At 43.3% G+C, this 13306-nt stretch overlaps 1 protein-coding gene across 13 annotated transcripts in view; it reads right to left on the bottom strand.

The window, feature by feature from the left end:
• Positions 1-302: 302 nt before the first annotated feature.
• RLF (RLF zinc finger) overlaps positions 303-13306 on the bottom strand; it is a 37429-nt gene continuing 24425 nt past the window's right edge. For 3 of the 13 annotated variants that reach the window (XM_071453370.1, XM_071453371.1, XM_071453374.1), the window contains 4 exons: positions 9364-9566; positions 6819-6955; positions 5634-5775; positions 303-5443 (listed from right to left, as the gene is read on the bottom strand). In XM_071453370.1, the coding sequence (XP_071309471.1) occupies positions 716-5443; positions 5634-5775; positions 6819-6955; positions 9364-9566 (5210 nt within the window). In that variant the 3' untranslated portion in view covers positions 303-715. Of the gene's footprint in view, positions 5444-5633; positions 5776-6818; positions 6956-9363; positions 9567-13004 lie in introns of those variants that run through there. The other 10 variants (XM_071453372.1, XM_071453373.1, XM_071453380.1 and 7 more) reach the window with 7 other exon arrangements.

Below are 13306 nucleotides of genomic sequence, written 5' to 3'. Positions count from 1 at the left end.
ACACACTCAGGTGGTGCCAGACAGTCTCAGAAAACACCTCTGCCTTCAAAGGAACAAGGACTTTCTCATGCAGAAGTGTAATTAGTAAGCCTGGACTAATTATAGTTCTTTCAAGTCTGAATAAAGCACGGAGAATGTTGTAAAATAAAATGTAATACTTTACTTTTCTGTATCTGTTTTATCAGTCTGATAAATTATCTACAAATGCATAAAACTTAAGCAACACCGTCCAATGCACTCAGAATGGTCCCAAACTCAATTACAAGTAAAGCACATTAAAGATTTACTGTACAGTAAACAAATGGGTGAAAAACTGTAATTTATTGAAACTCATAACTCAAAAAATATAAGATGCTGTAGTGTACAATATGTTACACAAAGCACCCTGGGGTGCACATTCAAGTCAAGTAATAACTCCATCGCCCCCCAAACCCTGGTACCCCAGTACTTTTTCCATATACAATCATGCACATTTACTCTTCAAGAGGAAGCCCCCAGTATTCTGATGTGTTAAATAGCACCAAAATCAGCATTGTTCATTGAAAAAAATGGGGAGCTAAATTAACTTGGCCATTACTTTTGACAGATATTATACATTCATGGAATTAAACAGTCAAAACTAACCTAAAAATTGTGTACTGTAACAATTACTGTTCTAGTTTGAAGTTCTCCCCGTACAGCAGTAGCAGAGGCTACCTGCTCTAAGCAAAGCTACTTATGTACTTCCTACACACAGCTCATCTGCCTTTTTTGTTGGAAATAAATCTATGAGAGGTGTGGAAAACTTGGATCTTTCAAGAACTACTACTGGTCGTAAGTAATGCAGCTGTTTTAAGGCAAGGTCTCCACAGTCCGTTAGGGCCTTGTCCAAGATCGCCCTCAGATTTTCTAGAGAAGGGGCAGAGGAGGACTCTGACAGCAAGGGCTGGATCTCTGTTAGCTGCCCAGCATTGTTTGGGGTTATGATTACATTTTCATCACTTACAAAGTTGTTTACTGGTGTATTCCCTTGACTGTCTCCCTCTTTTTGCAACATTTCATCTACTGGCAACTGCTCAGGAGACTCCCATTCTACGACCTCATCACAATCATCATCGTCGTCATCATCTTTTCCCTCACTCTCCTGAATAAATTTTAAAAACGAAGACTCAAATCCCATTGGTTTATATGTCTTTAAATCAAATGGTTTGGACACAGGAGGCTTTTGAAATTTGTCTTTTGTAGCACAAAGTACATTTCTTTTTGCATTCTGATTAACAGCACTATGTTGACATCCTTCTGGGTCTTTCTCTCTTGGCATCTCTAATTGTAAACTGGACAAAGAAGAGCTGTTCTCTCTTTCACTGCTTTCAGAAAGATCTTCAGTTTTGCACACAGTTACCTCCCTGCTGTCAGGCTCCTCAAAACAGGTGTTCTTCGAACTGTGGTTATATTTTAAAGTGCCTGAGTACACAAAGGCACTGGCATCACAACTCACACCACTCGCTGAACATTGGTTTTGGTCTTCGTTACTCCCATCTGGAGGATCACATGCAGGGTTTGGAACAATGGCATTGCCACTCTCCTGCACAGGCTCAGAATTACCTGATTTATCCTCGTTACCTTCTACACCTTTTTTATCCAAGTCTGCAGCTGTGTCAGAGCAAGACTGCTTTTCAATCATGATGCCACATTTGACACAGAGCACGAGTTTCTGGAGGCGCTGCTCGATGTACATGTTGGTCATCTGGTGCGTGCGCTTGTAGTGCCTCACGATGCTGCTCTCCAGCTTGACCACAGACAGGCAGCCCTGCACCATGCAGGGGTACTGGGTCTGGTTGGACTTCTCTTTGCACATTTGTAGGGCTTCCTCTTTTGTTTTGAAGTTTAGCAAATGCTTTTCCCTGCTTCTGTTAATTCTTTTAGCTTTTTCTTTTAATTGCTTCCCATTCTGCTTGCTTGTGCCAAAGCTGTCTTTCAAACAATTTTGCTCATTTTTATCTTTATCTTCATCATCTTCCTCCTCTTTATGATTTCCAAAGAGACTGTCATAATATTCACTGTGTCTGAAATATACATGTTGAGAATAGTGACTGTAATTTGTGAAAATTCGATTGCAGCCATTAAGGTCACAATGGATCTCAAAATCTTTGTTTAATTTTTCTTCATTGGCGTGTTCTTCTATTAGGTGCTGTTTAAGCTTATTAAATGTATAAAATACAGCATGGCAGTGTGCTTGGTTACAAGCAAATCTGGCAGACTCAGCTTCAGAAAGCAGTTTTTGATCCTCTAAGATTTCATTGTGGAAGTCACTACAATGTTTAGCAAGAGCTTTAGAACACAGAAAACGCTTACCACACTCTTTGTGTTTGCATGCAAATATTTTTTTACATTTGACAAGTTCCCTTTTTGTTCTTGCTTTGTCTTTTTCTAGGCAGAGCTGTTCCTTGTTATACTGGTGAACAGTTCTGTAGTGGCGAATCAAACCTTTCTGGTTTGTGAATGCTGAGTTGCAGCTTTTATGTATACAATGAAATGGTTTGTGGTACTTATGCAATATGTAACATAAGTTTCCTTTAGCAACTGTTCTTTTGCTTCCTCTTCCCTGCCTTGCTTCCAGTTCTTCCCTATGACTGTCCAGAGAAGTTATGTTCGATGTTTTTCTTGTTACATCATTGTCTGTCTCTTCATTGGACTCCAAATCAGTCTCAGAGCAGCAGTCTTCCTTTTTTGGGTGACACAGCTGTTCAGAGTCCGAATGTCCAGAGAACCCAACGCTGTTTGCACAGGCAGGCACTGGAGCAGTGCTGTTCTTATGCATGTCCTCTGTACACAAACCCACATGATCATATTTTTCACTAGGACACACCTTGTGAGCCACCCTCTGACAGCCAATTTGGTGTTTGTTTCTATAGTGAATTCGAAGATGTGTTTTTCTTGTAAAAGATCTTTGGCAAATATGACACTTGAAAGGTGAATACCGATGCTGGAACATATTTAGCTGAAGAACCATTTCCTTTGAATAGTTATGCTTTTTAACATAATGCATTAAGAGAGCTTCTCTGGTCACAAACTCACATGTACATCCGTGACATTCACAGAAAAATGGTTTAGCTGCCAGCTGAGTAAGGTACTGGCTGGGTAAATTATCTTCTTGATCTTGAAGGTGAAATTTTGAGGTAGCTTCATCAACTGACTCAGGGCACTTGGCATCCCTAGATGAATAGCCCAGGAAAGATTTCTGTCGTGAAGAATTCTGAATGTTATTTTTTAAGCTTAGATGTTTCAAGCCTAACATTAGTTCCAACATGTTATCTTCAATATCTAGTTCTTTAGAGCTGTCATAAAAAGATGTTTCTGGGGAAGAAGGACAAGTTTCTTCCCTCAGGCCACTGCTTCCTTTAGCATCTACAGCACAGCACACACTTTCTGGAGAGTCAGCGTTTGTATCAGAATTATGGCCTAACTCTGGACTCATATCTGTAGGGGATTTACTGTCCTGAGCATCATTCAACAGATCAAGAAAGTATTTAGTTTTCATTTCCATGTTTCTTTTACCTTTAAAGTTGTATGGATGGACCCTTCGAAGGTGCTTTTGCATACTTCTGGAATTTTTGTGGGTGGAACAGCAGCCTTCAAAACCACAGGAAAGATTTTTTTCATCAAAGCAAACTGCCACATTGGAACACTGGTCTTTCATATTTGCTGGATGGAAGACTCCTTCCTGGGACACAACAAAACCTGGAATTGACTGGTTGTGAGCCACTGTTCCAAGCAGCTGTGGGGATGTCTGACCTTGGCTTGCTGCAGCATCTGCCCTGTGCTTCCCACAATGCAGGCTGCAATTACTTTCACTGTTGAGATCTTCACTGTCAGAGAGAGATTCTTCCTTCACCTGTGGAATTTCCTGAGAGCCTGAGGGATCCAAGTTATCATTCAGATTGGAATTTTCCGATTGTTCAAGCAGCTGAGACTCTGGAAGATAACTGGATTTCTCTTCTGAAACCAACCCTTCAAGGTTCAGCGTTTGCTTCCCTTCCCCATTGGACACTTTAATATCATGTGCTGCAAGGTGATTTTGAAATTCAGTCTTTGAATAATAAAACTTCTTACAACCAAAATAATTACAAGTGTAGGAGGCATCCCTGAAGTGCTGCGCCTCGTGATGGTAAAGCTGCCCTAGGTCACTGAAAACGATGTTGCAGCCATTGAGCTCACATTTGTAGCGAAGATCCTCGTGGGTCTGTTTGTGGTTGAGCAGCTCGTTGACGGAGCCAAACCTGGCGTAGCAGTCCATGGACACGCACATGTAGGGCTGGGGCCCGCAGTGCACGCGCTCGTGCTCCCGCAGGTGGAAGGAGGTCATGAAGTGGCGGCGGCAGAACGCGCACTTCTCCCTCCTGTTCTTCATGTCCAGGTAGTGCTTGGCGTTCTCGTCGTTGTTTTGGTGCTCAGCTTTCAGATGGACGCTCAGGTATTTAAACTGTTTAAATACTCTAGAACAATCTGTCCCAGGGCAGGGGTAGATGTCTCTGTCTTGCAGCTGGCAGTTTTCCAGTTGGCTGAATGTGACATATTCCTCTGTGTCATCATCAAAGCTTTCAGGGAGCTGTGTCTGGTGTGACCTTTCTGGAAACACTGGGGGTGGGCTGCTGGAAGCTGTTGCCTTTTGTGGTGATCTCTCTTTTTTCAGAATTATTTTCTTTTTAGGTCTGTGTGTTCTGCTAGGTGGCATTTTAACATGTTCCATGACGTGTGGTACAAAAAATTCCTTTCTCTTGAACTTTTTTGTGCAAACAGGACATGTATAAATACCATCTTCCATGTGCATCTTAGAATGATGCAGTATTCTGGCCTCTATACACTCCCTTTTGCAGAGCACACAAAAAAACTTGTATTGAAGCCATCTCTGGTATCTTTCTGAAGAACCAATTGGTTTTTTTACTCTTGCTTTTTCCTTAGGGTGGCTCATTGTGTCTTTCCCATCATAATATTTATGTTCTTTTGTCTCATCATAGTCACTAAAGAAAGTTTCTAACATGTCGGTTTCATTGAGTGACATATGACAACCTGTGTCATCCTCAGAATCAGAAGCTACCTTCCCTAATAGTTTAAGACAATGCCTCTTCAAAGTCTTCCAGTCCCAAAATTCAGGATCAAATGGCCAATATGCTTTCAAAGCTAACAGCAGTTCACAGCGGAGTGAGTTTGGGACCAGTGCGTTTTCTTCATCAAATTTTTGGTCTGGCTGCATATAGAGCTCTTCCAAGGCATTAAATCCACTCAAAGTTGGCTCAAGCAAGAACTCTGTGAGCTGACAGGCTCTTCTAACTTCAAGGTCTTCTGGTAAAAGGCAAGCAATTGTTTTGCACACTGATGTCTTCATTTCATCGCTTCCGTTGGATCTGATCTGAAGGGCTCTCACACACAACAACACAGACACAGCAAGTCCTGCTTCCTCTGCCTGTTTGAAGAAAACAGAAGATTTTTATTAGTATGTTCTTAGGCAGAATCAGAAAGTATGATTATTAATTTGATTAATATTATTAATGAAATAAGCTATTTTTTTTTTCAGTTCAATAGAATTATGCAGAAAACAATAAATTCATGTAGACAGCTCTAGCTGTGTCCAAAGACTCAGGACTGTTACTTACTTCAGATTGTATGACTCTTATCAAGAAAAATAGATGCTGTAGTGTCTTGGCAATGATGCCAAACTGACGACATCTCTCCAAAAAGGAATCCAAGGAAGGATCTATTCTTCTCTGCAGTTTGCTCCAGAAAAGTGTCAGTTCCCTGGGAAGAGTTGAAAGCAGAATGTAAGAACATTGCAAATACACACAATCTGTGCACTCACAGTGTGTCAATTCAGAGCTGACACCAAGAAAAATTTAATTTAAGTGCTATTCAAGGACAGCACCCACTTCAATGAGGTCCTGATCTCCAAGTGGCAGTGCAGAGAACTGTTCATGTGCTCCACTGCAGCACCAGACCAAACCCCAGTGCATCTCCTGATCCTTACAGGGGAAACACACTGGGATTCAGCTCACTTAATGCACACATCTACAACTGCAGACTTCCTTTCCAGACAAAATAAACCCAGTTCCACATTTCAAGAGTCTTTACCTCTCACATGGCAATTTAAAATGGGTAAGGTGAATCACAACACAAAGTTGCCACTTCTCTTCCAAGAAGCAAGCAGCTGTAAAAGGACTGCTAAGTGCACCACTAGAACTTAAATTTATACATCTCTACAATGTCAGCATTCCTATTAGGCAGAAGACTTCATTCTTCCATCTCATCCCCAGGGAAGGTAGCTGGAACTTGACAATTCTTGGAGTTATAGAAATTATAAAAATATAAAAAAGCTTCGTGGAGGGGAAGTGGAGAGAAGCAACAGAGTGTTGCTTCTGCTCATTCCTAACACTGACATCTCTGTGGAACAGGTCAAAAAAATGCAAAAATGCACCAGACTTTCATGGGGCCAAGAATTCCCAGGGAAGAACAGACAACAATACTCTGTGGAAGCACAAAGCCAGGGGTTTAAACCCTGAGAGCACTGAGCCAGCACCAGTGACAGATCCACACCTCACAGAAGCACCAGTGTTTATGCCAATAGTCTGAGGGCTGTTTCAGTTTGAAATTCTTTAAACTTTACTTTTACCTAACTGCTCTATTAGCACAGCAACTTGTGACAAAATAAGTAATTATCTAGGAAGAGCTTCAGTCTGATGCACTTCTCAAGTAAAGGATAAATTCACCTTCTCTACATATTTTTGTATTATATTCACTCAATTCTAGCTAGTGAGGAGCAGGTAGCAGAAGCAGCTTACACTTACCAAGAGCAATACACATTTGCTGTTTGAAGCTGATGGGTAAGATATGTTGTACAAAGAATAAATGCAGTATTTTCTTGTCCCTCAGATTCCAGATTACATATGATGTCTAGTACCTCTTTGCAATCCACCTTTGCAATCTTAAAGAAAAAGAAAATTAAAAAGAAAAGGCACTTTATTCTCAAATATGTTTATGTTTATAAAAGAAATGCACATTTACTAAATCAAAGTCTCACAAACAAAACATTACATCTCCTGTACCCAGAGATCATGCCACACCTCTCAGCTACAAAATGGTATGAGAAATTCACCTGTTACTTCTGATCCCTTCCCAATATCACTTTTCTTTGGGACAACCTTCCACTTTGGGCAGCTTAGCTGAATACTTGCATGCAGGCAACCATCTATCTAAAAGTTCCCATTCTGTCTCTCTTGCACTTGCAGGGATTCTTGTGCTACTTTTGAAAATTAGAAGCCAGGTCTAAAAAGATCAAGAGTTGTGAAAAAGCCAGGCTCTTGTTCTCCTCATCCCTGGGTGCTGATTCTGAACAAGCATATTTCAAAGCATGATGGAGAAACAGAAGTGTTTAGAGTAGTGCTGATTTTGCCTGGGGTAGAGTCAATTTTCCTCCTCCTGGCTGCTGTGGGGCTGTGTTTGGGATTTCTGCTGGACACAGGGTTGGTAACACAGAGATGGTTTTGTTCTTGCTGAGCAAAGGAGGCTGGAAGGACACACAGCCAGGACAGGTGACCCCAGCTGACCAAAGGATGGTCCAGACCATGACATCCTGCTATTGCATACAGTGAGGGGAAGGGGAGTGGGTTGACAGATGGAATTTGTCCTTTCAAATCTCCATTATGCACAGTTGTGCCTTGCCCTCCTGGAGGTGCCTGCCTGTGGGTAGCAGTGAATTAATTCCTGCTTCTGCTTTGCTTTTGTGCATGGCTTTTTCTTCACCTATTCCATTGTCTTTACCTACAAGTTTTCTCACTTTTACCCTTCCACTCCTGTCCCTGGTACCTCTGGCTGGGGAGTTGAGCAAGCAGCTATGAGGGGCCTGGGTCTAGCCAGGGTCTGTTCCCTTAAATATCAAAGCACTGTCACCTCAATCATTTTCTGAGGTCTCTCTCTTGCCAGGGGTGAATCAGTGACAACTCCCTCCTTCCTTTCCCCCCAAAATCTGCTGTATTTTACTTTATCAAATGCCAAACTGACACATCTCAAGGCCTTGCAGTTGTGAATTGCTCTGGAAATGGCTGCAAGAGGTCACTTCTGGGTCTCAAGTTGAACACCAAAAGTCAGTGGACCCTAGAAAATGCTGGCATTGCTGAATGAACTCCAGTGTCAAGCCTGAATGAGAAACTGGGTTAATATCCCTGCTTCTGCTCTTCCTGCTGAATGAGATGTCTGCAAAAATCAGTTTAACTTCCTGTTGTTTGTTCTCTGTCATTGTTATTCATGATGAGCAAGAAGTTTGAAATGTTTATAATATCAACAGCTGTTTAAAGTACACATTGCTAGAACACAGTCTGTTCTGTGAAGCAGAATAGATCCAGTGAAAAAAAATGTATTCAAACATAATGTTGTCTTAGTAGTAAATGCTCTTCATAATTACTGTTTGTGGCTTATATCCAAGCTGACACCCTGGTTTGATACACAGATATGTTCTACCTCAAGCAGACATTCCTGAACTTCTTGGGATTTGTCTCCTTGTCATGGTTTAACCCTAGCTGGACCCAGGCCCCTCATAGCTGCTTGCTCAACTCCCCAGCCAGAGGTACCAGGGACAGGAGTGGAAGGGTAAAAGTGAGAAAACTTGTAGGTAAAGACAATAGAATAGGTGAAGAAAAAGCCATGCACAAAAGCAAAGCAGAAGCAGGAATTAATTCACTGCTACCCACAGGCAGGCACCTCCAGGAGAGCAAGGCACAATTGTGCATATGGAGATTTGAAAGGACAAATTCCATCTGTCAACCCACTCCCCTTCCCCTCACTGTGTGCAATGAGCAGGATGTCATGGTCTGGACCATCCTTTGGTCAGCTGGGGTCACCTGTCCTGGCTGTGTGTCCTTCCAGCCTCCTTTGCTCAGCAAGAACAAAACCATCTCTGTGTTACCAACCCTGTGTGTCACACCAGGCTGTCAGCTTGGATATAAGCCACAAACAGTAATTGTGAAGAGCATAAGAGTTAGACATTGACATAATGCACATGTATTTACATACTCTAGAGAGGTATGTACTTACAGATGCATATATACACTTGTGTGTGCATGGATTTGCTATTATTATAGACATAGATACAAGTAATTTAATTTGGAGGAGCTCAGCAATTTAACTTCCACACCTGACTTAGCCAGCCCTATCACATCCAATTCCTGGACAGGGATGAGCACACATTGTCTCATCTTTCAAAAGAATCTTTCAGAATTCCTCTTATGGAACTCTGCTGCAACAGTTTCACTCTTCAGCTTCAGTTCTTAGTGCTACATAAATAAATTCTAAAATGCTTCATAGATATATATTAAAAAGGGACTATAGGTTACTAACCTCCTTAATGGAGTCTTCATTAGGCAGCATTGAACACACACATGTGATGTAGGCTTGGCGAAAAGATGAAACATTTGCAATTTCTGGAGAATCTGCACACAATTTGGACAAGAAGGTGGCTTGGGGGATGCAGTTGGACTTCATCAAATGTTTGATTCGCATCTGCAGAAAGGAAGGCCCTTCTCGTGTAATCAATTTATTAGCTAGGAAAAGAAAAAATCCTTTGAGAACAGACCAATTTACAGATGGCACCTAAATGAAATTGTCTCACTGCATTCACACCTCTGCACAAATTTGGGTAGGGACTGTGTTTTTAGGAAACTCTAGGCATGGTGACAAATGACTCTGCATCCCCATGGATCCCCAGGGCTGTGGGTGGATCTCTGCATCCCCATGGATCCCCATTCCCTGTGGGTGGATCTCTGCATCCCCTGTGGATCTCTGCATCCCCCATGGATCCCTACAGGCTGTGGGTGGATCTCTGCATCCCCCATGGATCCCCAGGGGCTGTGGGTGGATCTCTGCATCCCCCATGGATCCCCAGGGGCTGTGGGTGGATCTCTGCATCTCCCATGGATCCCTACAGGCTGTGGGTGGATCTCTGCATCCCCTGTGGATCCCTACAGGCTGTGGGTGGATCTCTGCATCCCCCATGGATCCCCAGGGCTGTGGGTGGATCTCTGCATCCCCCATGGATCCCCACAGGCTGTGGGTGGATCTCTGCCTCCCCCATGGATCCCCACAGGCTGTGGGTGGATCTCTGCATCCCCATGGATCCCCATTCCCTGTGGGTGGATCTCTGCATCCCCATGGATCCCCATTCCCTGTGGGTGGATCTCTGCATCCCCATGGATCCCCACAGGCTGTGGGTGGATCTCTGCATCCCCATGGATCCCCATTCCCTGTGGGTGGATCTCTGCATCCCCATGGATCCCCATTCCCTGTGGGTGGATCTCTGCATCCCCATGGATCCCCATTCCCTGTGGGTGGATCTCTGCATCCCCCATGGATCCCTACAGGCTGTGGGTGGATCTCTGCCTCCCTCATGGATCCCCAGGGGCTGTGGGTGGATCTCTGCATCCCCTGTGGATCCCCATTCCCTGTGGGTGGATCTCTGCATCCCCCATGGATCCCCATTCCCTGTGGGTGGATCTCTGCATCCCCCATGGATTCATGGATTGCAGGCACAGCTGTTTCACCATGGTCTCACCACAGCCTGCAGAGGAATCTCAGCTCCAGCACCTGGAGCACCTCCTCCCCTCCTTCTCCACTGCCCTTGCTGTTTCCATGTTGTTTCCCTCACATATTTTCACCTCCTCCTCTTCTCTAGCTGGAATTCAAACTGCCCCCACTTTGTTTTGATTTTCTTCTTAAATCTGTCATCACAGAGGCCTTGCCATCATTTCTAATTGGCCCAGCCTTGGCCAATGTCCACCCTCAGAGCCACCAGGGACTGGCTCTGCTGGACATGGTGGAAGCTTCCAGCAGCTTCTCACAGAAGCCACCTCCATGTCCCCCCCCCCCCACTACCCAAAATCAGGCTGTGCAAAACCAACATGATCAAATCATACACTTCAAAATATCTGTGGTGCTATTTCCAGCTTCACATAAATATCTTCACAAAGCCTTGGTACAAGTCTCCAGATCTGTACATCATTCAAAAGACTCTTGTGAATTAAGAGAGGTGGTTCAACACACACTTGTAATGCATTTGAACCAAGGAACAAACTGGCTGATGAACTGTACAAGAAGTCATGGAAATGCATGAGACATTCTGATAAACACAAACTAGAATGGTGCTCTGCAGCAGCTGTAGCCAACCAGTTACCTCTGGTGCATGCAAGAGACTCTGGATTAGTCAAAAAAGAAAGCTTGCTTTAGACTAACAACTGAAGAAAATATTTCTGTTCAATGGCTCTTCCACTATGTGAGCATCTTATTATTACAATGCAAGATGGGATGGTAAGAAACCAAAATGGTATGTACACTTCTAAAAGAGAGGATGGCACATAACGAGAAATTTGAAGTGCAGAAAGCATGAAAACTCTTGCCCAAACAAACAAGAGTGTGTTCTAACAGACACTACACTAGCTGGGAGAAATCTCACAACGTGCACCTGAGCAGAAAACTCATTTCAGGGGCCAGGTAACTCATTTCAGGGGCCTGTAGTGAAACTTGCATTCTGCAGGAGTCAGCTTAGTGGTCCATTAGAGAATCATTTTAAGATTCAAATTATGGTAATGGTTTCTGTTTTTCACAGGACAAACCTCTGAGCATTAAACTCTTGATCCAGCTGACACTTCACATTAAAGGAACTTCAATGGATAAAGCAGAAGGAACTGCCTGACCAGGAGGCAGCCTGCAGTAAGATCTCCAGTTGCTAGGAAACAAGCTCCTCTCTTCCTTAAAAACTGCATCTGTAGGACACTGGGCTTGAATCCCCATCGAGGAAAGCTAACAGTGCTCCAATATGGATATTTCATGTTATTTGATGCTACCACAACAGATGGCCAGGAGATCAGTGTTGAGGGAGAACTCCCACAAAGCTGGATCACCCACCATCAGATCAGCCACCCCTTCAGGTGGAACTGCTGTTCATGGGCCTAGCAGGAGTGGCCTTTAGTGCCCAAGTCCCTATTTCTACACCTCCTGGCTCACAGAATATTCCTCTTCTGAATCTGGAAAAAAGAAGTAAAGGACGTACTAGAAAGAAAATACTCTTTTAACCTCCCCTAAGAATTCTTAAGATTTCCTCTTGTTTACACAGCTAGACATGCACTTGGCAACTGCTTAAATGAAGTTTTACTTCAGTGTCAGATCAAGCTAGTCAAGACATGGGGAATATTTTAAGATTATTTGCAGTCAGTGAAATGAAACGCTTCCAGTTTAACAGTTACACTTTTATCTTCCAGCACAAATGAGAAACTTTGATGGAGGTGGAAGCTCTGCCAGAATGCACAAGAGGGTCTCAGCTTGCTGCAGTCTTTGAGAGCAGTCAGTTTTCACATGCTCCCCCACAAAGGGTGGCAGGTCTGTGCCCTCAGGCCAATTCTTTCACACCTAAACGAGCGTGTAGTGAGCTTTGCAAAGGAGACAAATGACAAACTGAGCTCCTCTATCATGTGGATGTAAGTGATGATGGTAGGAGCAAAATGCAGAAATGAGTCACCAGTCAGACATCTGTCCTAGCACTCAGCTTTACTCTAAAGTAGAAAGTTTCCTCTTTTCCTGAAAAAGGAACAAAAACTGAGGAATAGACAGCAAAATGAGAAGAGATGTTTTCCCTCAGAGAACCTAATTTTGTACTCAGTCCTAAATCTGTTACATTTCCATACATGTCCATGAACAGATTTTCTTGTTCCTTCTCTTCCTAGCTCTCCTGCTGTTATGTGTTCTGTCACAGTGCTCTATCAAACTTCTCAAGACTAAAACAGCTTGCTAAAAAAAAATCAGCACAGACACCCTGCAACCCTTCCCCCCAAACCCTTTGGCCTAAAGGGCAGAGTAGTTTCCAACCCAACACACATTTTAAGAGCTCTCTTAAGCCAGGACCAAATAGTAACAATAAGAGATCCCTCACTCATTCAAAACACTTGCAGTGAAAGATAATTTAAGTTACACCACAATGTTATGAATACAACCTTTATAAAGCATGAAAAGACTCTGTGGTCTCTATGATGAACATTCCAGAGAAACATCATCATCGTGGGTGAGCATTTCTGCTGAAAGCCCCGGTGGAACAGGACAAAAGGACCGGTGCTGATGTGCAGTAAGGTGTGTTGAGTATGCACAGCTGGCACTGAGGTCTGTGTGTTATACAGCAGCAGTTGTTGCATGGTTATCCCAGCTGTCCTTCAAACCAGCTCTCATCAAGACAGACATCCCAAGTTGTTGGAATTCATCTGCTGCACTCAGCAACAAGCTGAGCCCAACCTCCTTGGTT

This window comes from Agelaius tricolor, unplaced genomic scaffold (genome assembly GCF_023055355.1).
Source record: "Agelaius tricolor isolate 1412-34295 unplaced genomic scaffold, bAgeTri1.0.p SCAF_36, whole genome shotgun sequence".
In the NCBI taxonomy this organism is placed as follows: domain Eukaryota; kingdom Metazoa; phylum Chordata; class Aves; order Passeriformes; family Icteridae; genus Agelaius; species Agelaius tricolor.
The sequence above is the reverse complement of the archived record's forward strand: the minus strand, read 5'-3'. Positions and strand labels throughout refer to the sequence as shown.